This window comes from Musa acuminata, chromosome BXJ1-6 (genome assembly GCF_036884655.1).
Source record: "Musa acuminata AAA Group cultivar baxijiao chromosome BXJ1-6, Cavendish_Baxijiao_AAA, whole genome shotgun sequence".
Lineage (NCBI taxonomy): Eukaryota > Viridiplantae > Streptophyta > Magnoliopsida > Zingiberales > Musaceae > Musa > Musa acuminata.
In genome coordinates this window covers 37,956,501-37,982,611 of record NC_088332.1, presented here as the reverse complement: position 1 = coordinate 37,982,611, position 26,111 = coordinate 37,956,501, and the positions used below count along the sequence as shown (strand labels likewise).

General features: G+C 36.5%; 2 protein-coding genes across 4 annotated transcripts in view; both read right to left on the bottom strand.

The window, feature by feature from the left end:
- Positions 1–604: 604 nt before the first annotated feature.
- On the bottom strand, positions 605–11,774 carry LOC103989062 (probable L-ascorbate peroxidase 6, chloroplastic/mitochondrial). 2 transcript variants are annotated; one of them, XR_010514438.1, is made up of 13 exons: positions 11,608–11,772; positions 10,699–10,927; positions 10,468–10,611; positions 7,875–7,995; positions 7,698–7,798; positions 7,501–7,588; positions 4,030–4,097; positions 3,861–3,947; positions 1,719–1,793; positions 1,549–1,626; positions 1,362–1,466; positions 1,142–1,223; positions 605–900 (listed from the first exon to the last, which is right to left on the bottom strand). XR_010514438.1 is itself a non-coding variant. In XM_018827564.2 (13 exons), exons 2-12 carry the CDS (start codon positions 10,831–10,833, stop codon positions 1,200–1,202), a joined length of 1,026 nt encoding a protein of 341 aa, XP_018683109.2. In that variant the 5' UTR covers positions 10,834–10,927; positions 11,608–11,774; the 3' UTR covers positions 605–900; positions 1,153–1,199. The 2 variants fall into 2 exon arrangements, 1 of the variants encoding a protein (XP_018683109.2); XM_018827564.2 differs by having other exon boundaries at positions 1,153–1,223; positions 11,608–11,774.
- Positions 11,775–11,904: 130 nt separating this feature from the next.
- Positions 11,905–26,111, bottom strand: part of LOC135585464 (exocyst complex component SEC5B-like) — a 29,167-nt gene continuing 14,960 nt past the window's right edge. The window contains exons 11-21 of one of the 2 annotated variants that reach the window (XM_065188436.1): positions 25,732–25,887; positions 23,663–23,789; positions 23,375–23,585; positions 21,086–21,201; positions 20,756–20,996; positions 17,569–17,662; positions 17,097–17,177; positions 16,933–16,989; positions 16,087–16,236; positions 15,778–15,987; positions 11,905–12,484 (exon numbers count right to left, since the gene is read on the bottom strand). In XM_065188436.1, the coding sequence (XP_065044508.1) occupies positions 12,266–12,484; positions 15,778–15,987; positions 16,087–16,236; positions 16,933–16,989; positions 17,097–17,177; positions 17,569–17,662; positions 20,756–20,996; positions 21,086–21,201; positions 23,375–23,585; positions 23,663–23,789; positions 25,732–25,887 (1,662 nt within the window). In that variant the 3' untranslated portion in view covers positions 11,905–12,265. The remainder of the gene's footprint in view (positions 12,485–15,777; positions 15,988–16,086; positions 16,237–16,932; positions 16,990–17,096; positions 17,178–17,568; positions 17,663–20,755; positions 20,997–21,085; positions 21,202–23,374; positions 23,586–23,662; positions 23,790–25,731; positions 25,888–26,111) is intronic. The other variant, XM_065188437.1, reaches the window with a different exon arrangement.

The following is a 26,111-nucleotide window of genomic DNA, read 5'->3' as shown; positions in this document are numbered from 1 at the left end:
GAATGGGTGTTCGAAAATGGATAAGGGAAATGGGAATGGGGACGCCCGTTCGTGTACGTTACGTCAAGTTATGAGGAGGAATTGGCTGCCACGTATCAGCATCTTTGAACGCGCAATGGGGTATATCCGGAAGAGTCAGCGATGGAGTTTAATGGAGTTTAGGCGAGGGATGGGATGATGCATGCGTGACGTGGGACAAGGTCTATCCATCCATAACTGGACGGACAGGATGTGGTACGGTGCATCGTTGATGATATATAACAAGATAAGCAAACTATGTTCGGCTAAGACCAATTGCATTCCTTCTTGCAGAGTTGATGCCAAGTTCTCAGTGCAAGCTCTCGTCTCATCCTTTGTCCAATCAAACATTCGAAGTCGCAGCTAAAAAAGATATGAGCGAAGGACCGAAGAATGTGACGTAAGAACGAGAAGGAGCTCAGGAGTCGACGACGCCTTGTAGGCCAAGTGAGATAGTCAACGGATTGACTTTTCTTTGGCGTTCGTCACCCGGTCAACATGGGCACGAAGGCCCAGCAATATCATTGCAGGGCTTGACCAGACTAGATCGAAGTCTCGAATCAAATTTACCTGTGATGCCAATGAATAAGATCGATGAGGCCAAGCCACCATTGCACATGATTTTAATGCAAAATTGCAGGCAGAATTGCCTGGTAGTTGATTTATTATACAGGCATCATTTTCTGGCACCTAAAGATGGCAGGGTAGCGGTGGAAAACAAAAATCCAATTCAGAATGCTGTTTGCAAGAAGACACTTGCAGAAACCAAAGCCAGCAATAGAGATTATGATACTTCAGAATTAATAAATTCAGGAGGAATGTGGGCTGCCTCTTTCCACACTCTGCAGTTGTCTTCTAATTCATAGCCTAAGGTAGCTAACTCTGCAAGTCAAAAGCAAAATTCATTTTAGTTTGATCGGTTCATGCTGTTGAGGAAAATCTTGATCAAGTAGTCTTCAAGAAAGATGCAGCAGAATAGGAGATGATTAATTATGTTTTCTCAAGCCAGAAAGATAGAAGTAGCAAAACAAGAGTATCTTCTGACATGTTGTTTAGCATGCATTATTCTAAACTGAACTTTCAGATGATAATGAAAAGGAAAATTAATGTTAAAATTACCTACTTTTTTCTCACCACATGAATACTTCTCTTCAAGGAACCATTTCGCAGATGTCTGTATCTCAGTGATGCTCTATTGAGATGCCCTGAGCAAAAATGTTTCCACCACATTAGGTGTCACAAATCAAAGGGAAATCATTTTGATTTTCTTGTTATTTTTTTAAGTAAATGTCTCTTCCTGAAGCAGATAGCAATGTGTTTTACGGTTAGGTCGAATCACCAACCTCCGGAGGATCAAACTTGGCACCTTGGTTGCTGAGTTTTGCATGTGATTCAGCATAATCTTTGAAAAATGCATCCTGGTCAACCGCGTATTTCTCGGCATATACCTGTGTGTCATACAGTTCATTAGCTAATACAGAATGTGACCATATTATGTTGGATCGAAACAACTATTTTCTGTTTGTTTACCTTGAAGGATGGATCTTCAAATAAAGAAGCATCTGTGGGCAAAACTAGCAGATCTGCATCTCTTCGCTCTTTGATTTCCTAAATTGTTGCAGGCTGCATTCAGTTTGCTGAACAGGTGCCATTATAGGGAAAAGGGAGAGAGAGAGAGAGAGAGAGAGAAAAGACATCACCTTGAAGTAGCTATTATCAAATTTCAGCCATTGAGGCGTCCATGACTGTCCACCAGGTCTACCAGGGCCATCTTTCTGTCAAGCAATGCCATAAATCAGCTAGACTACCTCGTGCTTATGTACATGGCAATTAATACTTCATAGTTTAGCAATCTCAATACTGAGAAGTTAATTGTGTCCACCAGGAAAGAACCAAGCAATATAAGGAATTCTGGTTTGAGATATTGCATATAAAATGATAGTCCAACAATTTAAAATGAAGAACTCGACATGAAAAGGTGTCATTATAGATATTGCAGACATCATTTAATGAGAATAACTTTACAAGACAACTTATCTCTTGCACAGACTATTACTAGAAAATTACAACAGTCTAGTGAGAATTGGACCTACAGTATTCATACAAGAAATTTCCAGTTAGTGCATGAGGATTTTGTTAATAAAGGAGCTGCGCAATGGCCAATGCATGTAGTCTGATACACAAATAGAGAGCTTATTTCTTGGTGACTGAAAACCTAACCTCTCACAATGCAAAGGAGCAAGGCTACCATAATGGCAAAGCTCAACCTAGGAACTATCCCAGTCTATCTAGTAGAAATAAGTAAAATGTTGTAGCAAATCCCAAAACTAGTTCAGTTTATGTAAAGGAGAAGATGTAGGAGAGAAGGGAAAATGTAGCATTTTTTTATCATAAAATTACCTACTAGATAACTAACTACATAGGTCATGTTGGTTGGTTTAGGCCTGATCACTATTCAGTTCGAACCAGAACCAAATTGGCCTGGCGGTTCGCCGATTCTAAACTGAACCGAAACCAGTCCACGGCAATTCGGTTTCGGTTCTTAAGTTTGGAAAATTGAAACCGTCGATTTTGACACTGTCGGTTCTTGTTCCGGTTCTGATTCAAACCGCTGGTTTCATAAATTTAAATTATTATTTATTATTCAAAAATAAATTTATAATTTTTATATTTTAAATTAAAAATAATAAAAAAATTACGATTCGAACCAGAATTGGAACAATCGATTCCCGTTTTGGTTCCAAAACCAACCTTTGCTGGTTTGGTTCCGGTTCCTGATTTTGAAGAATTGAAATCATCGATTCTGGAACCATAGTCAAGGTTAAGTTGGTTTGATAAAATGGCTTAAGCATCATGCATGGAATTTAAATTAAAGGAAAAAATTATGGAGCACAGAGACTCGAACATGTTAGGACATCAACCATACTTCTAGGTTTTTTCACATTCAAGAAGGAGAAGTGGACTCCGGAGGATGGAAGAGAGAGAAAAAGAAGAATCAGCTACTGGAAAATGATAATTCCATGGGGACAAATGAAGGTACCAACACAAGACAGCTTCTAGAGATTGTAATATGCTATACAAAGTAAACAAAAAAGGGAAGAAACACAGAGTAGAGATCTCCGAATTCCATAAAATCCTAAATAAAGCACATTTAATATTCTCTGAAAATGCCTCCTAATTGCTTGAGGACTTTCCTGGCCATACTGGTAACTAGAATATGTCTCAAAAGTAGGATCACAATTCAAAATATGACTCTGAACTCAGACTAAGATAGCAATTAAAAGTATGGATGCAAAGACATCTACAAGTACCAGTAAAAAGAGAAAAGAAATCCAACCAAAAGCATGATGTCTAGAAGTCAATGAGCTCCATGATATTTAAAGACAAATTTAGAAATCTCTAATCATGATGTCTTGTGACTTGTGTACTCTCCCAACTTGTTCTTAACTAAAACAGGCTCAAACATAAGAATACAATTCAAATTTAGTATTGATTTGAAACAGCAACTGAAATTATGAATGCAGCCTGTCTGAACATAGAAACAAGAATCCCGATCAAGGGCCAAGCAAGATGAGGCCCTCACGGGGAGGGTTAGGGGTTCAATCACTCCATAACAATACAACTTCTCCATCTAATACCATGTTAAATTTCTAAACATTGCTAATTTTTCTAAAAGCTTAAGCTAAAAAGGGAAATTGAATATAATGACTGAAATAAAAGCACACAGTAGTATGAATATGTGGAAGTTCCTACTGACATCACACCAAACAAGAACAGCATGTGTTTAGCAAATAAAATGGGCATGCAAAAATTAAATTACTTAGATGCAGAGAAATGCATACCGTATATTTTGTTTCTGGTTTTCCCCAACCACTACGTTCCGGACTGGCCCTACCTAGAGTATGTGCGCCAGACAATGCAACAATATCCTACATTCAGATAATGCAGAACTATAAAAGAACAGCTTAAGCATTAAAGACTACAAAGATGAAAACTTAAATAAGTTAAGACCTTGTCACTTAGACCCATTCTGTAGAATATGTCCCTTAAATGAGATGCTGGTGAAGGTGTCCCAGCAGCTAAACACCAAAAATAAAGCAAGATTCAGAGATGAATATCTGATGCAAGGAAAAAAGAAAGCAAGGGCTGTGGCAAATGTAGGCATTAGCATATGCTCCTTATAGAAAGCAACAGAGCAGTTCATCATCTTGATAACCATCAACTATCATAACAGCTAAAACTGCAACTATAAATTAGTGATTACAATTAATGCAGCATGATGTCAATTTGACAATATAAGATAATCACAAAACTGGAATCCAACACAAGCAGGAAGTAGTGGCTGTGGGAGGAACGCAACATGAGTAGGTTTTTAGCCAATAATGTAGTCGAACAATAGTGGGTGATTTGTCATGGTAATAACAGTGGCAAACAGGCTAAGATATTAAGAAAGAAAATAATGGTTAGAAGTGGAGATAACAAAAGATACATACACATATACAAGTGTACAAAACTCCATCACAAATATAACTTGTTAAACATCGCATAATTTTTTTGAATATGATTCAATGTGAATCCAGGACTACCTATTGTGTAATGAATAAAGGAATAACTGAGAGAAAGCTCCAGACCGACCACATCTTACTTAGACAATTATTTTGTCTACCAAAGGCCCACAATCTGAGATTAATCTTGTGCTCCACCCGAATCCTACTTGAGTTTGTTAAGTAATCTGTCAACGTGGCTCAAAAAATTTGGGTTAATTATTAGTATTTTGATTTTGTTTACATATAGAAATCCTAAATATTGTCGTCAGTAGTAGTCCATTAGTTACAATTTATTTTATTCATGAAAAGGGTCATATTAAATGTATTAAACAGTAGCCACTGTTTGTAATGCAAAATTCCAGCAACTTCAAGCCCACTTCCTCAACCTAATGACAAGGCAGAAGGTTTGGCATCAGTTTTAATTGGGATGGCAAAGCTGTAGCTAGGGGACTGGAAAATTGGCCATCTAAGGTTCTCTGTGGCAGAATGGCATTTTTGGTAGCCAACGGATGGATCACAGAGCCACATTGCCCCTGTAGTCTAGCAAGAACGCCTGTGCATATGCATTAGAGTTTGGCTACGTTTAGACCATGGTCTGCAGTACCGGTCCGTACCGCCCGATACGGGTGGTACGTACCGGTCCGACAGGCTTCCGGTACGCAAACCATCTGTTACCGTTTCGACACTGTAGCAACACTGTAGCACTGTAGTAGTGCTACAGTGCTCGGCACGCCTAAATATACCGAGCAGTACACCTGAGTGTACCGCTCGGTATACCGTACCGTATCGATACCGAGCCCAGGTCGAAACTCCGGTACGGTACGGTATTGCGGACCTTGGTTTAGACAATGGTTGCTATATCTCTGGGATAACTACCACTTGGACTAGAACTTCGAGTTTACTGGAAAAATCATTATTCTAGCCAAGGTATGCAATACCGTACTATACCGGTGTTTCGAGGTTGGCTCGGTATGGTATGGTACCGTGTACCGAGCAATACAGTGTAGCACTGTAGCACGTTCCATCCGGTAGCGGACGGTCCGCGTACTGGTTTGCCATCGGACCGGTACGTACCGCTCATACCGGGCGGTACTATTTGAAATTGCATACCATGAATCCAGCCAACTTACCAAAAGGACTTTAGATCGTGTTATAAGAAGGACAAGATGAAAGAGAAGCTCCAAATGGAACTCTAACAGAATAGCCTGTTGTTTGATGGAACTACCACCACATGCCATAGTTGACAAACCATGGGACTCTAATGAAAGGTCCACCGGGAGAAGAGGACAGCTGCGAAGATTCAGGTAGAGGATCAAGGTTGACATATTTTATCAACAAGGATCAATGTAGCCTCTAAGGATAGTGTTGAGCAAGGTTTTAAACAAGGCTCATCGTACCACCCGATATAGGCAGTACATACCAATTTAACAGGAGATTGGTATGGGCGGTACGTGTCGGTCTGTCGGTATGCTCCATTGTCAATATGTCAGCACAGTTCGGTATGTACCATACCAACAGCTGGTCGGTACACCGGTATGGATCAGTAAGCTTCGTTTGTAGTAATTTATCATTCAATGAATGAATAAAGAACTCATTTGATCTTATTATATCAATCAAATCAAAATCTTTCTTCGTGCATAAAGAAAGCAATTTCAATTTAACTTAATTCTTTATACTTCTATCTATTCAAGGTATTTGTCCTATATTCAAGTTCCTATTTGGAAGGTTGCAATTTCTTAACCATTGTAGATTCCACTCTTACGAATAGTTTAGCACATTCTTTGTTGCTACTATGGGGTCCTGAAGCACAAGGAGATTTTACTCGGTGCCAATTAGGTGGTCTATGGACTTTTGTTGCTCTCCATGGTGCTTTCGCACAAATAGGCTTATGTTACGTCAATTCTAACTTAAAGTACTGACGGATATGTGTTGATAGTATTAGTCCCATAGTTTTGCTTAGTACAGGTTATACTGCTTCATACGTTCACTATATCAGGCTTATTGGATGCTAAGCAGACCAGTGCCAAACTGTACCACTCTACTATCTTTTATTATATTTTTCTTAAAAAAAATATATTTTTAAATTTTTAATAGCTATCACAACTAACATTTTTTCTCTTTCTTTTTTATCTTTCTTGCACATCCTGTCTTTCTCTCCTCTACTCCTCCATTTCCTCACCGTGTGGCTGCTACTTCCTCCTCTTCCCTACCTAGTTGCCACCACCACCTCATTTTTTTTAATCTTCAACTTCCTCCTTTGTCCCTTCATGAATCTTGAATCTTTGTTCCTGTCACACCATGCAAACCAAACTTACAGATCCTGAATCTCTGTTCCTGCCATTTAAAACAGGCGCTTTGCACATAAAAGAAACTGGTGACATTTGTGAACTAAATATGCTGCCAGCAAATGTACATTCATTTCTAGAACTAGGATCAGTTAAAGTCATCCAGCTATGTTGATTTACAAAGGGAAAAGATATAATTCATTTCATTAGTCAAAGTCAATATGCCCTCCACAAGTTTGAGATAAAATCAAATAGTGAAAGATTAGTGAAAACAATAATCCCTGAATACGATGAAATAGAAAATGAACAAAAAGTAATGCATTATTATATCATGTACAATATGCAGATAGAAGCATGCCAAACTAGCACTAAATCAGGCATCTATCAGGCAACAAACAAGATAATATTACTATTTTCCATTTGGGCCATGGAGGCAACCTTCTGAAATCAATTAACCAAAAAAGGAACTGAAAAAAAAGAGTAAAACATAGGACAGATAATCCAGGAGAAAGATTCATGAAAGTATTAGCAATCTATGCTGCATTTTTTTAATTACCAAAATACCAAGTATGAAACAGTGGAACAAATTATACTAAAGCAATATCCAAAGTGATGGACCGAAGAAAGTTGTGATAAGAATTTCAATATACCAGGAAGCCTCCCTTCCTCAGGGCACTGTTCAGGTCCAGAGGCATCTACCCTACCATACTTCATTGGGATTTTGGGGCCACCAGCTTCCTATAATATGTCATTGGTATGTCTTCATTTAGTTGTATACAGAAAAGATTTATGCTTTAAAAAAATATATTTTTTGTAGCAAATCAGCAAGGAGAAAATATAAAATAACCTCAACAGCTGTAGCACTGGCTAATTGGAACAAATCTGCATATGTAACACCTGAATACTTGTCCTTGACAGGCTGAAGAAGCTTTAAAGCATTTACTAGGCCTGTGATCCCATTTATTGTCAGAAAAGCCCTGATCCCAACAGTATATCACAAAACTGCATGGGAGAGAAGAAGTACCAGCATTGGCTGCATGTTTCAATTCTTTGTCAAATCGCACGCTTCCATTAGCTCCACCTTGCCTTGGCCATTCCTCGATACTTTTATTGTATGTGCCAGCATCATGCCAACCCAAACGGACCTGTGCAATCATACCAAAACCATGAGTTTGTACTCGTGCTCTCACCAGCATTTCCAGAAATAATCTGTTCCAAATCATTACTAGGTTTCAAAATCTACAAACACAAAGGAAGAGCTTCTGGCAATAATTGCTCAGTGTGATTTGCTTACATAAAATAAAAATTCAATCCTTCCACTTAGAAGCCAGTCAATTAGGACCTATAGTTAAAATAAAGAGTATCTACAACAGAACTTACCAGAAAAAGGATATGCTGGAGCAAGACATACCAGAACCCTAAGAATTATTAAATAAGCAGTAAATCATGTAATTAAATCCTCTAACTGAAGACTCCAGTCCAAAGATAAGGACTGAGATAGAACTTGATCTAAAAAGGGGAATAGAATCATCCTGAATCCAGAATTTGGAAGGCTCTAATCAAACAATTATAACCTATCATTATAATTAGGTCATGATCAGGTTCTAACTTGCATATCAGATCAAGAACAACCTCCAACATCACAAGATTCTGTGGTCAATTACCATTCCAAAAACTTCAAGACATAAATACAACAGCCTCATTTGGTAACTACTACATATTTTCTTTCTGAAATCTATTCCATTATCTGTTATCCATGTACACGAAGGGAATATTTATGATGAACACCCATAAATTCTTGGATGGCTACATCAATATTTTCCTACAATGTTAGAGTCAGATTTTGATGCCTCCATAACTCGTTAAGGTTTGTTTAGGTCACAGTAATCTTGTCAAAGTCTATCACACTGTCAGATGTTGTAAATCTTATTTTGATGATGATCGTCTTCAGTTCACAAATCTTCTATGGCTTTCAAATTATATGCAGAAGCCTTCTTCATTTCCCTAGGTTTTAATTTGTAAATCAAGTTGCTTTTTAGATTCCTATCTTTCTATTTACCAGTATTAAACTTGATGTGTTTTAGTAATCCAAAATCCCACTCAACTTCCAGGAGAGTATGAAGATTTCGGATATTTTTAAATTTCACAAAGACTTATTAATACTAAGAGCAAAACGCATGACTTGAAAAATGAATGCAAGAATTTTTAGTTTGGCCAAACCTCTGACCAAGCAAGTATTTAGAACATTACAGCAGAGTTTAGCATGTCAAGCTCAGCAACTCAGGAGATGTTATACTGATTTGTAATTCCATGAAAATTGTGATCTAAGTGAGAAATGGTGGTTAAGCAATCTAATGTGTCGTTATTTACCTTGGTAGTTGGAGAGTTACTATCCACAAATAGTTCATCTTGTTTGGTGTTATGAAAATAAGAAGTTCATGACTATGGTAAGTTCAATGAAGCGATCATTCCTTTCTCGATGAAAGCAAGTTCAATGTTCCGGTAAAAGGTTATTTCAATGGAGCTTTAATCTTTTTGAAGGGAATGCAACAAAATAGCAACACAAGAAAACTAATCCATTCAAGGATTCTCTTTCAGAGTCATTAGAATCATGAAACAGATAAGAAACTATGGTAACGCCACAGAAAATTTAGAAAATATATTTGAAAAAAAAAATCTTAAGAAGTTTGCCAATAGAGTTTTGACTGAACTGTTGTTGCAATGAAAAACTTGAAGGCATGTAATCAACATTAAATAAACTAATATTATATGAACAGTAAAGAAGAGCGAGCAAACAGATCATCAAAGGTTCAGGAAGAAAAAAGTTGCAAAGATGGTCACAATGCAGGAGCTAACAAACCCTAAGAATGCTGGTAAAACACAAATTTCTGATTTCCAGACTTCACCCACACAAATCACATATTTTATGTTAAACTTACACATCAAATGTTTATGTTACACCCGGATTTTGATTGGGACGTAACAGTGAAGAATTCCCTTAAAGAGATAAAAGAAGTTAAATGAATGAATTATAATGTCATTTAGGACCCTTGTCGAGGAGAGCTCCATTACCTCTTCATGAATTAAAAGTTGATTTTACACTTTTTGTTTGATATGCTATTCTGTATGGTCTCTAGCCAGAGTCATGCTGTATCAGAATTAGCACCCATGAATCTAAGGGGCGTTAGGTTGCTTGCAACTGAAAATTCATGCAAATAGCAATTGCCGGCAAAAGCAAATGCTATAAGCAGTAGTTGCAATTGAATTTGTTTGGATGCCCACATGAGGGGAGAAGGGGTGTCCAAATTAAAATTTTAACTCGCAACCCAGCCCTCACGGTGCTTTAAATCACAAGTCATTTGGATCACAAATATGGAAATTTGGACCAAGAACAGTAAGCTAAAAATTACTTTTCTCCTATTGTCATGCATAATCATTTCACTTTCTGAAAATAAATAACTGAACAAATGAGAGGCTAAATCCAACCATTCAGAATCACTTCGAGCACACGCCGACGATTATATCATACATATCCTTCCAATATATTACTACCAACAACGATGATGTGAAAGACAAAGCATCTGGGTATATAATATTCTTGAGACGGCGAATCGCACCAGAATAGGATGGCAGAATGTCGTCTTGAGGAGCTCCCTGATGTCGTCCCTGGCGCTCCTCAGCTGCGCCGGATCCGACGGCAAGCACGCGGCGGCAGACGCAGCGCGACGAGACCCGCCTAAACCCCACCCGAAAACCGGGCCCTGAGGATACCAACAAGTAGATGCCGTCGTCAGAACCATCACACGGTTCGTAATCTTGGTCGATCACCGAAAAAGAAAAAGGCGCACCCGGGAGAGTCCGTCGCCGCGGAGTAGCGAGGAGATGGAACCGTTCGAGGAGGAAGAGGAGCGGAAAGTTGTTATCGTCTTGGAAGCAGCGGGGATGAGGCGGAAGGCCATGGAGGAAGAGCGGTACGCCGCCATCCTTGGGAGATCTCCGCAGTGTGAAGGCTGATGTCCACCACTGCTCCTATATGTAATCACTGACGGCCACTTGTGTCGTGTTCCTATTGGGACACTACTAACCAATACGTACAACTCGTAAGGGTATCGGTTTGGACTACTTCCCCAATAAGAAAATTAGGGTATTCATATTATGACATTTATTATTATTATTATTATTATAAAAGTACAGAATATTATTATTCTTTTCCAATATAAGGAGCTGATATTGTTGTTTTTATTACTATTATTATTGGTAGGAAGTATTACCAAATAAAACCCTAATTTTTAGAATAATCTTAAAAAATGTTACACACTTTTATCATAGTTCTTTTATATACTTCACAACTTGTAAATTTAATTTGAGTTTTATAATATTTCTATCCATTTTCATATATTATATCTAAAATTATATTGAAATAATAAAAAACGAGCGCTTAAGTATGAAATCAATTAATATTATAAGATGAAAACTCCATATAATTATTGTTTTTATTATTTTAAGCACTACTTATAATATTTTGTTAATATATTGATCAAAATAACATTTTGAATACCACTGTGATCGATTTAGAAGCGTGGCCTTATAAGCCATTATTTTCTACGATCTTACAATTGTAATTAGCATAAGTGATAATAATTGTAGACTGATGAATTCAGATTGGTCATCGGCAAAAAAGGAGAAAGAACTCGAGGGGTTTAAACACAATAAGATTTCGGGATCAGGAACACCTGCTAAAGTTCTACGTCGATTACCTTTTTTGATTTGGTGTGGAACCATCGCCTCCCGCCTCTTTAATCTTCACATAGGATGTGAAAACTGGGATACCTCAGAATACCATGATATGAGCTTCAAAGGATACCAGAAGGCCAATTTATGATCTAGCAACCTGTTAAAAAGACAATAGAAAACCTTCAATTACCAACCAGAAAGAATAATATCAAATTGTTCTAGGAAAATTCGATGATATCAACAACAATTTCTCCAAGTGTCTTTTATTCCATTTTTTAGCACAACACGCCATACCTGCAGTCTCTCATTGAACCCATCCAAAAAAAATTTCCAGCATCAATAATGCTAATTAAATTATCGTTTACTTCTAAAAACATAAACTATCCTTACTGGAAACAACTTATGAAAATGCCATCCTTGGTTGAGAACTCTTCAAGAACCCAAGGAGAGAATGCAGTGTCAATACAAGCCAATGATAGATACTGTGTTGCAAAAAATATACAAGCAAAGAAACTCTCTAAGTTCCTCAACCCATGAGAAGATTCTACAAACACCCAAAGAATGGCGCATGATTCACCCGCTATACAGGATACAAAATAACGGAAAGCCAGCGATGCAAAGAAAAGAACCAAAAATGGGAGGAAAAATTAACGAAAGCTGGCTTCTTTTCTCCCCTACTGCTTATTTGCGTCGTTGCCGTGAGTAAGCTGGAGATCCTACTGTCTGCTGCCTCCTGTAACTTGGAGAAGCAACAGATCCTTGATGTGAAGCGAAAGCAGGCTTTGGGGGCCCTGTAAATGATGCCGGCTGAAGAGAAGATTCCATAAAACATACTATGTTCAATCGAGTCCTTTCTAGTTCGCTCTCAAGTATCTCACTGCTATATTGCTGTGCCAGCACCTAGAGAAGAAACAATATCAAAATCTTTTACAAAGTTTCTTAATTAGGCTGCAGCAACGAATTGTTGTAATAACAATGAAAATCCAGGAACTATCCAGTTTATGCTTCAAGGAATATCAAAACTGCAAAAAATGCCCAGGAGGTTGCACCAGCAACTCTTCCAGAGAACAGTAAAAGAAAAAGGAACACATTCTCAAAGGACGATGATGCTAACAGAGTGCTGCCCAGCCAAAGACTGTCTGGAAGAGGTTTACATTGGAATGAACATGCACATAACTAAGTTCAAATGGACATAAGCAGTAAAACTTTAGCCATTTCAATATGATTGTGATGTCCTTTGTATATGTGCGTAACTTAAAATTCAGCACCACACAAAATAGATGATAATTAGTCCAAATTAAACTAAAAAACCATCACATAAGTCACCGTAGGAATTAATTAACTACTGAAGAACATCGCTTATAAGATCACATCTGCGATATGAAAGTGGTAATGTTTTCATAATATACCATACATGACAAAGAGTACATTCAAAATAGGTGAGTGAAAATCAGATTCTCGTGGAAGTCATCTCCTATGTCATGTCCAGCTACTGATCCTTTATCAATTTCAATAAAAGCAACTGATCAATAAAATCAACAGAACTGCAACAAAGAGCACCCACAAAAGTCCATCATAATAGCCTATATAACTGGCAAAAGTGCTAATGCCATTAACTTCCTTTGGCTGCACAACAGATTCGATAACAGTCATATCTTTTATTTTTACACTGTAGCAGACTATTCATCATGATAACCTTAAATGAATGTCACATTTGATCATAATAATAGATTAGATTCATTTTGTTCCCAAAAAATGATTGTTCCTTTCTTCAAATTAGAAATCCAAAAGACCAAATGCTAACCCGTTCTTTTGCAACAACTTAGTATTGGTTAGAAAGGATCCTTTCCTATTTAGCTATGTTAAGGACTAGTCACAAGAATATCCATTGAATGCCACGTTATCATGTCTTCTTAAACTTATAATAATTTATTTTCATTTCTGTCTCTGATCACCTTAAATGTCTCAGCTAATATATAAGCCATGACAAATATTACTAATAACTCCCAATCATGGTTCGTCTTACCAATCCATACCGGTATGCTGACCAACTATTGGTACGATATATACCGACATATCGACACATGGTACAGTGGGGCATGCCAACAGACCAGTATATACCGCCTATACCAGTCCCCTATCAGACCGGTACATACCACCCGTACTAAGCAGTAGTATGGCGAACCTTGCTTCCAATAAATACAAGGTTTTATTATCTTTTTCCTAGATGTACCATGCCCTAATCCATAATCTTTGTATATGTTGTTTCCTACCAGTCATTCAGCAAAATGATATCTGCAGTTCTGCACAATTACTTTTATATTTCTTTTTCAATCAATTGGTACTTGGCATCCCATTTGACCATATTGCTTTAGTCTCATGAGAGTAATGTCTTCATTAATCTCTTGGATCTCATGAGCAGCACTACCATTGCCAATCCCAAAACCGGATGAAAAGGTAAAGGATTGCATTAGGTAATTAACAGCCAGTACAACTCTGTTAGATGACATGAACATGGATCTTAACCTTAAAAAGAAAGGAAGAGGAAAGTCTAAACAACTTTCTCAGAAACTATAAATAAAAATTAAAATTCTCTTAATTTTATTAAAAAATGCTCAATAGCAACTAAAGATCGATGCAGCAATCCTCAAATTGTTGAGCCATTATAACTTTGTTAGTGTTGTGGTGGTGGTGGAAGTATTAGCTTCTAAAATTTGTGTGAAAAATCCTATAGGTTTTTCTGTCGTAAAATCAGCAAGCACCGAAAAGTAAAAGAAAATCCTATATATAACTTCTAGTGCGAATTTTTTATGACCTCACCGGTTTCAAGAATATTCATACAATGTTTAGATAATTTGAGCACTCTCTCTGCAACTCCACCTATATTATTTAACATGGATACCAATATGCTTTTCGTCATTTCAGGAAGTATTTTCTTATCTAAAGAACTTGAAAATACACTATTTAGCCAAGTTAAGTTCACTTCCCATACACTTCTACTGAATACCTACCTTCACAAGTAACCTTATCTCTCATAGTCTCCTTTGGTGAAATCATATAATTACTTTCTAAATCCAAAACTAGGTTTAGTATGAACTTTATTAAATAAGTCCTAGAAGTCATTACATCTTTCCTAAGGCCAGTATCTTTTGCAAAATGATATTTACCTTTTTGCATATCTATTATTACTCAAAAACTCCAATCTTCCTTTACTTCATCAAGATAATGAGAAATTCAAGTTGTTCATCTTTAGTTTGTTCTGTAAATGTTGAAGCCTTTCAAGATTTTCACCAATCTTATTTTTACTAATATGATCTCTGCAATAATTTCCTTTTGAAAAACAATCACACTACTTCCAACTCTTAGCAGTGTGTCTGTTTTCTAAAAGAAATATTATCTTCAATATTCTCATCATTCTTACTTTTCTAATATGATATTTTCATTAATTCAATGGTAGTGGCTTTTAGAGTCTCCAAGAATTTATTATTGATCCTTTTTTAAAATAATTAGTCATTACTGTGAATACAGTGTTAGTATCATTTCTTTCAAGTTCCATACACCATCAAGTTACATTCTACTAAATTGCTTTCATATTATTTTGACTTCTAATAACAAGTTCAGAATTATTATTTACTTTTTCCTTTTTCTTCCATTAACTAATTTATATGTCAAATCCCATAATTGTATGTTCTATAGTAAGGCTTTTCCAAATAAAATTTCCATTTGTGGAACAAGCATTAACCTATAAAGCATATGTACTCAACCTATAAAGCATATATATATATATATATATACTCAACCGTGTTGGGTACTTGAAAACAAATTAGCACACATGTATCAAGTACATGTACGTTAACTTACATTGATATGTACACATGTATATGTCTATCTTTTGGAACGTTTTCATAAAGCGATGATCATAGACTAGCTAGATCCTAGATAATACATCTTAACATATGAAGATATAGTAACATATACAAACTATATCTTATCAATTATAGTATGCACTCGGTGCCATGTCCTACATCTCAATATTTCCCACATCTCCGTGTTCATGTGAATGCATCATATGTATTTTGCTGGAAACTAGCAAAGCACAAGTTGTATAAGGATTTTATTAGTGATGCAGAGGTAAAGTTTATGTGCTATTCGCTGTTCCAAAGATAAATATAACATATAAGAAGAGAACATACAAGCAAGTCATCTGGGGAAACAGTCGACTGCCTGTCTTCGACCATGGCATCTTCACTCCCACGAGTTGACCTGCGTTGGTGCCCAGGATTTTCAGAAGGCTCAGTTGCACTCTCACAAGCTTTCTCTAAAAGCAATCCTTGCAACCTCTTCAAAGCTTCATGTGCTTGGGGTGAGAAGTATGTGTTCAGAACAGTCTCAAAATATTCAAGCTGCAAAAATGATATAGCTATAAGAAAGAATATCTAGCAATTTAGCCATTATAGTTACAAACAAATATCATTTCATTAAACAGAAGTGGTGTCATTTACCTCAAGCATGAGTTGACAGAAACCATTTGTATCCAGCACCTTTAAATCTTTATTTTTATGTTCATCGAAAAGACTGATAAAAGTGTCAATCAAGCCTTCCACCAAAATGCCTAAAATCTTCTCCAACAAAGGTTTAGCACCAAAAAATACCTGCAATTAAATATTTGCTGAATGAGATTCTTTCAACTAATATAAATTTAACAAATCTAAGCATCATCACAGAAATCTTAGAAATTCAAAGTATAATCTGCTTAAGTTGAAGCCTACACCACAAACAAGTACATACAAATGGCAAGATCAAGAGAACAGGGTGGTGCATTCTTCTTTAATATTCAAGCATAAGCCTCAACCATCAATGTAATATTCTTTTTATCCAAGGCCAAATGCTTTGGTAAAGATGGTTAAAGGTTGCTACATTATGTATACATATGAACCAACATCCGTTGTTTGATAAGTGTGCCACTCATCATAACTGACTTGCAAGAATAGGAATTGAAGTTCAAATAGAAAAGAAAAGATGAAAATGAATGGAAGATCTATATCAGTTGAGAATTATAATGTGACTAATACTAGGGAAACCATCTCCAAGACATCAATAAAGAAAATAAACTTCAAGAATTTCATAAGCTATCAGATATGTCATACACCTCAAAGTAAAAGAGGCTCAGTGTTCCAAAGCTTTAGCACTATAAATGTTCTGTTCTTTTATTTTGGATTTAACTGTAAAATTATTGTTCAACCAAGGATGCTATTATAGGAATTCAACAGAATTATAATATAATTGCCTAAAGGACAGAAGTAATCCAACCACATTAAATTTAAACTAGACTGTAATACTGTGCACACCTCTGCATGCACGCCCACAAGAATGTGCAGTAGATCAATAGTTGCATCTCGTATACCCTGCCATAGAAAGCACCCATAAGATGTTTCATTTTCAATAGGGGAAACAACTTTATCATATTGACTTATTTAATTGATAAACAAGTCAACCACTCAACATCATATACCTTGACAGAAGGTGCTCCTCCCCACTGGATGCCAGAATTTAGAAGATAGATCTGAGCAGCATCTCTAATCAAATCTGACTGCTTGATTGGAAAAAAAAAATGTCACAAACACTTCGGCGAGACACAAGAAGCTAGTAAAATTAAGAGAAATAATTGCAAACTTAATTAAAGTGACTTACCAAGAAACTTAAAATAAGAACATTCTAGCATACATATTTGTTCATGGAGTACTTGAAAGTACAAATTGCACCACCAAGACTTAACAACCTAAGAGCTGCATTTGTCTTTTAGCCAAACTATATAAACTTTTTAACTGTTGTCTGATTTTCTATTTCATGATTGTACATCCATCAAGTGATATAGATCATTTAACATTCAGAATAAACAGAAAAATGCAACCAAAGCAGAAAACATAAAATTTTTAATGATAACCTTCTTTTTCTTTGATGAAAAAAAAATGGAAGATAAGTACCTTAGCACATGTATATTGGCCAAGGACTTTCTCTTCAAGTGCAGAAAAAGATGTTACAAGGTCTCGCATGTCAGCCTTTTGTTCGTCTTTATCCCTGGAAAATTGTTAGATAATCAAATAGTAAGACAGTGAAATGAAACAACTATGATGAGATTCAAACCAATAACCTTAGAGCACTAACTAGCTAAAAGTGTTATATGTTCTGGCCAAAAATCCCAATTAAAATTTTGTAGGGGGAGTGAATCTCTCATTTTGAAAACTATTCTACAAGGGAACAAAACAGAACTGGAAAAGGACTTATTTAGAGAGTAAATAAAAACACAATGGAATCAGAATGAATATTTGAAAGGATAGAAGTCCTGACCTTAGCTTTCAGGTTGAATTAACTCAAATAGAAAGGTGATTGAGATCATAACAAATAGCAACAGCATAGTGCCTCCTACCATCAGCTTGTGCAAATGGCAACAGATAAGTATGAGGAGTTTTAAGCAAAGTTTCTAATTTCATCTGGTTTGGTATAGTTCAGCCGTTATTTACTGGTCCAACCAGTGACCGAGATGTGGACCACTTAAAACCGGGCAATCCAATCCGGTCAGCTAAAAACTGGTTTTCTTTTTTATGTGTGATGCTCCAAGGCTTATGCGAGAGCCTCCTCTCCACCGCCACTGTCCATGCGCTAATCGTCCTCTGCTGTCCATGCATTCACCACTTCCTGCTGCCCAAGCACCCGCTATAGTACACCGTACATCTCTTCCTCCATTCCCTCCTCTTCTTCCTTCCTTCTTCCTCCTCCCCCTATCTCCCATAGCAGTACTTCAGTATGTTCTGGCATATCATCTGTCGGTACATTGGAACCGACTAGTCCAGCCATGGACCGATATGGGTCCAAAAAATAAAATTGAAGTCCCTGGTTTCAAATATGTTTTTTGTATATGATGTTGAATAAATTGGTGTTAGTTATTTTGTTACATGGACCTGGGAATGAACCTAAACATATGCAGTTATCTTATTCCTCAATTATCTAAAAATTCCTCTTCTTCACTTTGTCTCAGTATCACAAGTGCTAACTCATGGTTCATAGCTAGATTTTGAAGCCAAAAACCAAACTGCTCAAAGGATCAGTTGCACATACAGACTAAATTTCCATCAGTTTAACATAAAAATACATGTTATGTAACAATAGTTAATTTAAGCATGCAAACTAAGAAATGATATTATGACCCAAAAATCTTTTCTCCACTCCTGATCTATACATCTTGATTCTCCAAACTGCCACAAGACAATGTTATAGGGCAAGTTAACCAACTTACAACGGCACTAGTCAATCATAATGTTAGGCTCATCTAGCAATGAATATCTTAGCCGCAAAAAAAATATTAACTGCTTACAAACCCCCTATGTTGTATAGTTGTTACACAAGGATTGTTTCTGTAACTTTTTGGAACTTCAATTGGAAAATAGTACTTAAACCTGCAATAAAATTTCCATTCATCATTTAAGAAATTAAAGTACTGTTGACAGGACCAACCTTAAATATCATCTGTCGAGATTGCTTTAACTATTTAGGAACTTCTACTATGTATGATGTGTCTTTTCTTTTCCTAACCAACTAGAGTAGATTGTTTCAACTTTCTTGTATAACAGAAAAAAAAAACCCTTAATGGTTGTTACTTTTCACGACAAAAAATTGGATCATATCAGGAAAAGGCTTGCTTACTATCTCTTTTATAACTCTCCAGATTAATACAAGCACCACATGTTTTTACTCTTTTATTATTGGACATCACAACAACATAATTAGGACAGGCTACACTTTTTTGAACCCGCCAGCCAATTTGAATATGTCAGATTTGAATGACTAAACTGCTTCCGTTGAAATTGAACCAGCAAAGTTCAAACTAAACATGGTGGGGGTCCTTCAGGTTTACTTTCTGAATAGATAAACGTGAAATCTGATTACTAGAGAGAAATTGAAATTGTAGGTTTTACAGGTTTTCTATTTCCTTTAACACAAATGTTGTCGACCTTGTTATCATATATGCTTAATAGGTAAACTCTTTTCAATCCTAAAGCATAGATCCTCTGGTCATCAATACCTTGCTGTCATCATTATAACCTGCTCTACCTTCTAAAGGTATTCTTATTGCTACTGTCAACGGCAACTTTTAATATGATAAAATAACATTTAATTGGGTTAACTAAATCTGCTGACCCAAACAGTTGGAAAAATCAAGGGCTTTGTTGTTGTTGGCTAAATTGAATCCAATTGTGACTGAGATTTCCAAATCTAATCATTAATGGATCAAGTTCACTTCAGCTTAAGCATATTTCATGTCAATCCTGAAACAACCCAATCCAGTCCACATAGATCACCGCCCCTAATTATGATGCTTCCATGCAATGCTTAAATTATAATTTTCTACCTTTCTACTGACATTACATTAATACCTTGGGTGCAGGCTTATTGTCCTTGGTTCTGTATGCAAAAACTGCAAGTTAAATTTATCAAGAAGAATACTGCAAATTGTGAGTTGGATTAGAGATACGTGCACCTAATGCTAAAATACATAAGAAATTTCCGAAATATAACAATCAGATCAGCTTACGTTTATGCTTCTGATTCATGAAAAAAGCCCTAAAAATAATGATAGCATCGCGGACATCATGGTCCAAAATTTGAACACCCATGTCCAAGAAACATTACTGGGTAACTTAGAGAAGAACAACAATGATATCTTGAGACATTCTCAACATGCTTGATATAGGTTGAAAATAATTAGCCTGAAAATTAAAGATTTGGATTGTGTTTGCTGTTCATGTACAGTTTCAAACCCGCAAAAAGAGGACAGGTGAGCAAGGCATACTTGTGTGGGAGCAATGCAAAATGGGGTCAAAAAGATCCTATTTCAAGTTCTTAGTAACATATATACCATTATATACCATTGTTTCTTTGCAAGAATTCTTCTCCTACGACTTTAAAGTTCAAACTACACACTTGAAATAACTGCTGTCAAAACCGTGCAAGGTGCACCCAATCCTAAGGTCATAGCTATATCAATTGTGAGGTTTTCTGTGCCTACTTTCCATTAATTCAAAAGATACAAAGAATGTGGAAGGAAAACCATAATGTGGGTTATTTTGAGGATATTACTCCACAAAAGAGATGACAGCAAAGTTGATAGTGTACCTGTACTGCAGCCATATGTGCTTGTACCTACTATACAAACCATGGGAAAGTTCATCTTTACAATATCCAATGTTACTCAAAACTATTAATAGCTTTTTGTGGAAATCAGAAGCAGCAGCACGCCCACCATACAGAATAGATGAATCTTTCTCGAGACTATGCAGATATCCATTTTGCAAATGACTATTTTTTTTGCTTGATCTCTTCTGAGAAAGTTCAGTACCAATTCGTTCAAGACAACCTGAAACATTTGCACAATGGGAAAAAAACACATGATGATAATTCACAAACAAGATCTGAGCTACTATAAAGTGTAGTGGTCTAGCATACCTGCAAAATCCAAGAAAGAGTTAAGAAAGGCAAGTCTAACCGATTCTTGAATTTCCTGAATATGTTCAAAGACGTACTGGTACTTAGTTGTTTCGTTCCTCAGACTCTGAACCATGCTAGAAGAGAAATAAATAAACTTTAGGATATAATATAATGAAAAAAATTAAACTATGTTAAAGAAACTGATGGTTACTGAATATCAATTTCAGCATCTTTTTCCCTTAATAACCAGGAAAATACTTCTCAAATTTATACACTAAGTAATAAACATACAAACCCATCAAAAATAGCATCTGCAAGTAGCCAATCAATATTAAGCTATAGTGAGAGTCAGATTCCGAGCTTGCTGTCGGTTAAGTTTACTGTAGTGGACTTACCAATCGGTTAGCCAATCAATATTAAGCTACAGTGAGAGTTAGATTCTGGTACTCATCATACTTTTTAAAATTTTCTTCTCTTCTTCTACCTATGATGTTTCTCCTTCCCACTCCCTGCTATGTCGTCACCTCACCACTGCTGATTCTCCTCCTTTGCTGCTCATCTTCATCGCTGCATCATGCCGCAGCTCACGGTATTGAACTTATATTTGTTTATCTTTGAGATAGATTCTTGCATTTTAGCTCACATTCATCTGTGCGTTGTTAATTTAAGCTTGATTTTAGCATGCAATCTATCTTTGTGAGCTTTCAGTGTAAAATTTGCATGTAAATTCTCTCATACTATAAATACAAAAGGTTATCTCTGACACTAAGATTGTAAAGAGAGTGAAAAGGTCATCCTAAGCCTGCAAATGGAAGTTGTAAAGAGATCAATAGTGCCAAATTAATCCAGTCTTGTCAAATTTCTGAATCATGCTAACCAAAAAACATATGATCTGCCATGGTTTCATCATGTATTAATGGGTACAATATGTAACCAGTAATTATAAGAGAAACTAGTCAAGATTTAAAACTAGTCAAGTATGGGATCATATGGTCCAGAACCAGTCAATATTTAACTTTTCTAATATTTTTAAGCTGATACAGCCGGTATGGTATGAAACTAGTCAAGATTTAAAAGCTTGTCCGTCACCATAATAGAGAAAATTAGTCAATCATAGCATTTGATACCATGGCGATGCTACTAGAAAAATGCATATCATGTAAGAAAATTATCTTTTGTCAGTGGATCATGACATATTGATGTATGTTGCTAATGTGTACTGTGCTATGATCTGCTTTCAAGGTATAGCTTGGCATGACATAATTATTGGGCCTTGGTCTTGATAAGCATATCATGTGTTGATTAGGAAAGATTGTAACAACTAGAATAGTCCGCATCCGAAGTGAAGAATTATTGTGATCGTTTATAAGGTTTACTATTATCAATTTGGGCTGACGCAATTTAAATTACATGGTTTTAGCCCCTATTAATTAATGGAGTCAGTAGTGGAGCTAAATCATGGAAAGCACAAAAATAATTCATGTACTTGACTTTAGGTGCATCAATGTGGAAAGATTTATTCAAAAGTACATTTATACAATATTACCATTAGCCCAACATTGTTATTCCTCCAAGTTCTATTTTAAGATGTCCTTCAACTGATAAATTTGACATCAAATAAACAAAGATTCAAAACTTCAAGCCTATTCACATGAGCCTATAAGCTTATGCCATGATAAAACACAAATACTGGATCCTATAAGAGAAAATCATATGTTATGATCTCCATTCATTCAGACCGGTATGTACTGGATGGTATTTTCCGGTTCGGAGGTGAATGAAGATGTAGTAAGTCTTCTGAATCAACATTACCACTCGATTCAAGCCCCATTTTTATTTATTTTTTATTAGGTTACCCCTGCTGACCTCTCTCTTGATTTCTATTCTAGCATTTGCCCCCCTCGCACTGCTCGTCCCTCCCCTCTGCTCGTGGCTTTCATATATAGCCCACTGCTTGTGCTACCTGCCGCTGCCGATACACCTGGTGCTCCTCTCCTCCTCCCCCACTATAGCCACCTCCTCCCCTCTTACTTCTTGCCCCCTTCCTCCTCGTCCGTGCACACACACACACCCCTCCCCCTCCCAACCCCCTTTGGTACCATGATACGTACCAACATACCACGTGTTAATATGTCGGTGCATACTAGACTCATGCCAGCCCACCCATAGACCAGTAAGGATCCGATACCCAAGATGGCAAACCTTGATGATAACAAAATTCATACTCAAAATCAGCCAGCAAAAACTGTCATTTTTATAAAATTGGAAGAAGTTACAGGTATCACACATAGAAGAGAAAGAACTCACATATCAATCTGATCCATAGCTGATATTGTCATCGCTTGAAATGCAAGGGGCAAGTAAGAAATTGCATAAGGAGATCTGTTACGCTCTAGAGTAGTCAAAGGAGTCCATGTTTCATCTTTGGAAATCTCCTTGGTTGTTGCCCTCATCCATGAGCAGAGCCTCAGAATATATATCTTCGTGATCTCAAAATAAAGGGCGTGCAAAGCTTCGACTGGAAGGGTCAGGAAAATACACTTAAGAATAATTTTAATAATTCAACAAGAAAATTCTAATGGAAATTTTTGTTACCAGCAGATGAAGGAGCAGACTCTTTGCTCTCCAGTGTCTGGCATGCTTTAGCGATCTCTTTTATAGCATCACTCATATATGGTCGTAGAATGTTTGATTCATCAAAATCTCGGAAAGTACTTTGGACCTGTCAAAAATATTAGCTCAGCTATTAATCATTTCCAGAATTTGTCATATATAAATCAAAACGAAAAGATAACAGTAAAACAAAGTATGATAGAACATAGCCACATGTGCGGGCGCACACATACACACACATACATATACATATATGTATGTCACAAACTCGACAGTTGACTTCTAGTAGATGTGGGAATCCTCCCCCTCCCCCCCCCCCCCCCCCCCCCCCACTGCAAGGTAATCCTCCATTTATTTGCCCCAGTGGAATCAAGTTATTAACATCGACCGCCACCCCCTATCATCTTCTCTCCCTCATATGCTTCCTCTTTTCTTCCCTACCTCTTGTTTCAGCCCTCTCTTCATTGGTGCTCCACCACCGCCAAATGTCCTCTCTTCCCCTTTATTTCTCCTCCCTCTTCTTCAATCCTGTTCTCCATATTCCAGCACCCTCAACCACCACAAAGATAATCAGGGAGAAGGGTGCTAACAAGTCAAATGTAGAAGATGATTGTTTCGATGATGGCAATTCAACATAAAAATGTGGCAAGGGCATTCGACGTAAGAGAAAGTGAGAAATAAGGACCACTAGACAACAAAGAAGACTAAAGATGAGTGCAAAAACATCCAAGTTCAAGGCCCTAAAAAACTGAAAGCAGGAAGTTGATTCTAACGAAACAAAAAAGATGAAGGGCTAAAATCAAGTAATGGAGAAGACAAGAACATGGACGATATTGATGGTGATGTGACGGACCTTTATGATCATAAGAGCTCTCAGATTGATAGATGCTTAAATTTTGTTTGTTTTGTTATTTAAATATGAACTAATTATCATGATGATTGAGTGCTCTATTAATGTATAGAAACATGTAATTTGGTATTTTGGTGGTAATCTTCTTGCATACATAATGATATAAAACCCATGGTTTGATTGAAATTCTTGTTTTCATGACTATCTTTATCCATATAATTTTTACAATATAAGCACCTCAGACAACAAGAAATCTTGGCACTTTACAGAGCTTAGTTCTTTTCAGAACACTAATGAATAGTCATTTAAAAACCTCAAGATGCCTATGCTAAGCTCACATGGACTACCACACATCAAGTAGCATCCTATACATCAAAATGCATATGGAATCTTAGCCAACTGGAAAAGCAGGGATCAAGGATAATAACCGCAAGATAGCCATTTTTAAGAATCAGAACAACAAGAAATTAAAAACTACATATGAAATAAGTACTGCCAGATAGCCATCTTTACGGCTTTGTTGTTGTTGTACATGAAATAAGTACCGAGGCAACTAATCTTAATGGTGTTACATATAAACAAACATGTTTGTGGTATGCTAGAGATAGCATTAGTTGAGAATGAAATAAGACAAGATGTTTAAGATTGCTTGGAGATGTTCCATGAAGACAATTTTAAAAGAAGTGAAGAGTCAGCAATGCTGTGTGAAGCAAAGAAAACCAAAGAAGACCAACAAAAGAAAATAGTAAAAGAATCAAGTCTTCAGAATAATTGAGTGTTGTCCTAAATAGTGAAAAAACAATCCATCTGGTCACATATAAAGAATTGGCATAATTGAGCAGCCTTTGCTTAAATTATTCAGCAAGAAATTATACTGTTAGCAAGTGACAACAACAAGAACAAGAAAAACTATTTTATTCACCATGAAAACATATTCTTCCACACAAACAAAAAGTAAAAATTGTATTGAAGAAATTAATATGAAAAAGAGCCAGTTTCTTAAACAGGTAGAATAAGAACAAAATTATGTAGCCGCCTACAGAAACTTGAATTCCACATACACGATAAAATATTTAGGAAAATGCTCGATAACAAAGTAACAAGGATACCCTTTGTAATCCAGCATCCATTTACAATTTTCAAACTAATGCATGAATGAGATTTCTAGAGATGCAAATAAAGATGTCAGCTGTTACTATACCTTCGCCTCAAATGCAGTTATAGTACCCTGAATCATGGCTGCAACTTCTTCAAGAGTATGAGTGGAATACTTGATCTCACCAACTTTTTCCTCATTCTTACTCAAGGCAGGCTTAGCATTTGTCTCTGAATCAAGAAGCACACCACCAGTGGTTACCTGTAAAGATTTTCATATCTATGTGGATCAGGAAGGTTCATTCCTATCTTATAAATACAAACACATATAAATTTGCAAAATCGATGACTGTGGCTCAGTATCCCCAATCCCAACAGGGAAAAGATGAAAGATGAAGGCACATCCCTTGAAACACAAAGCCATTAATGTCTTTCTCAATAACAAGATACTATAGGGTAAAACCTAACAAAAGTGTTAAACAAAAA

Excerpts from the sequence above, each read along its gene's own strand:
- LOC103989062 (XM_018827564.2), bottom strand. The coding sequence starts at position 10,833 with ATGGCGGCGTACCGCTCTTCCTCCATGGCCTTCCGCCTCATCCCCGCT. Across the intron at positions 10,612-10,698 it reads GCGGCGACGGACTCTCCCGG|GGCCCGGTTTTCGGGTGGGG; the intron begins GTGCGCCTTTTT and ends TGGTATCCTCAG. Across the intron at positions 3,948-4,029 it reads GAATGGGTCTAAGTGACAAG|GATATTGTTGCATTGTCTGG; the intron begins GTCTTAACTTAT and ends ATCTGAATGTAG.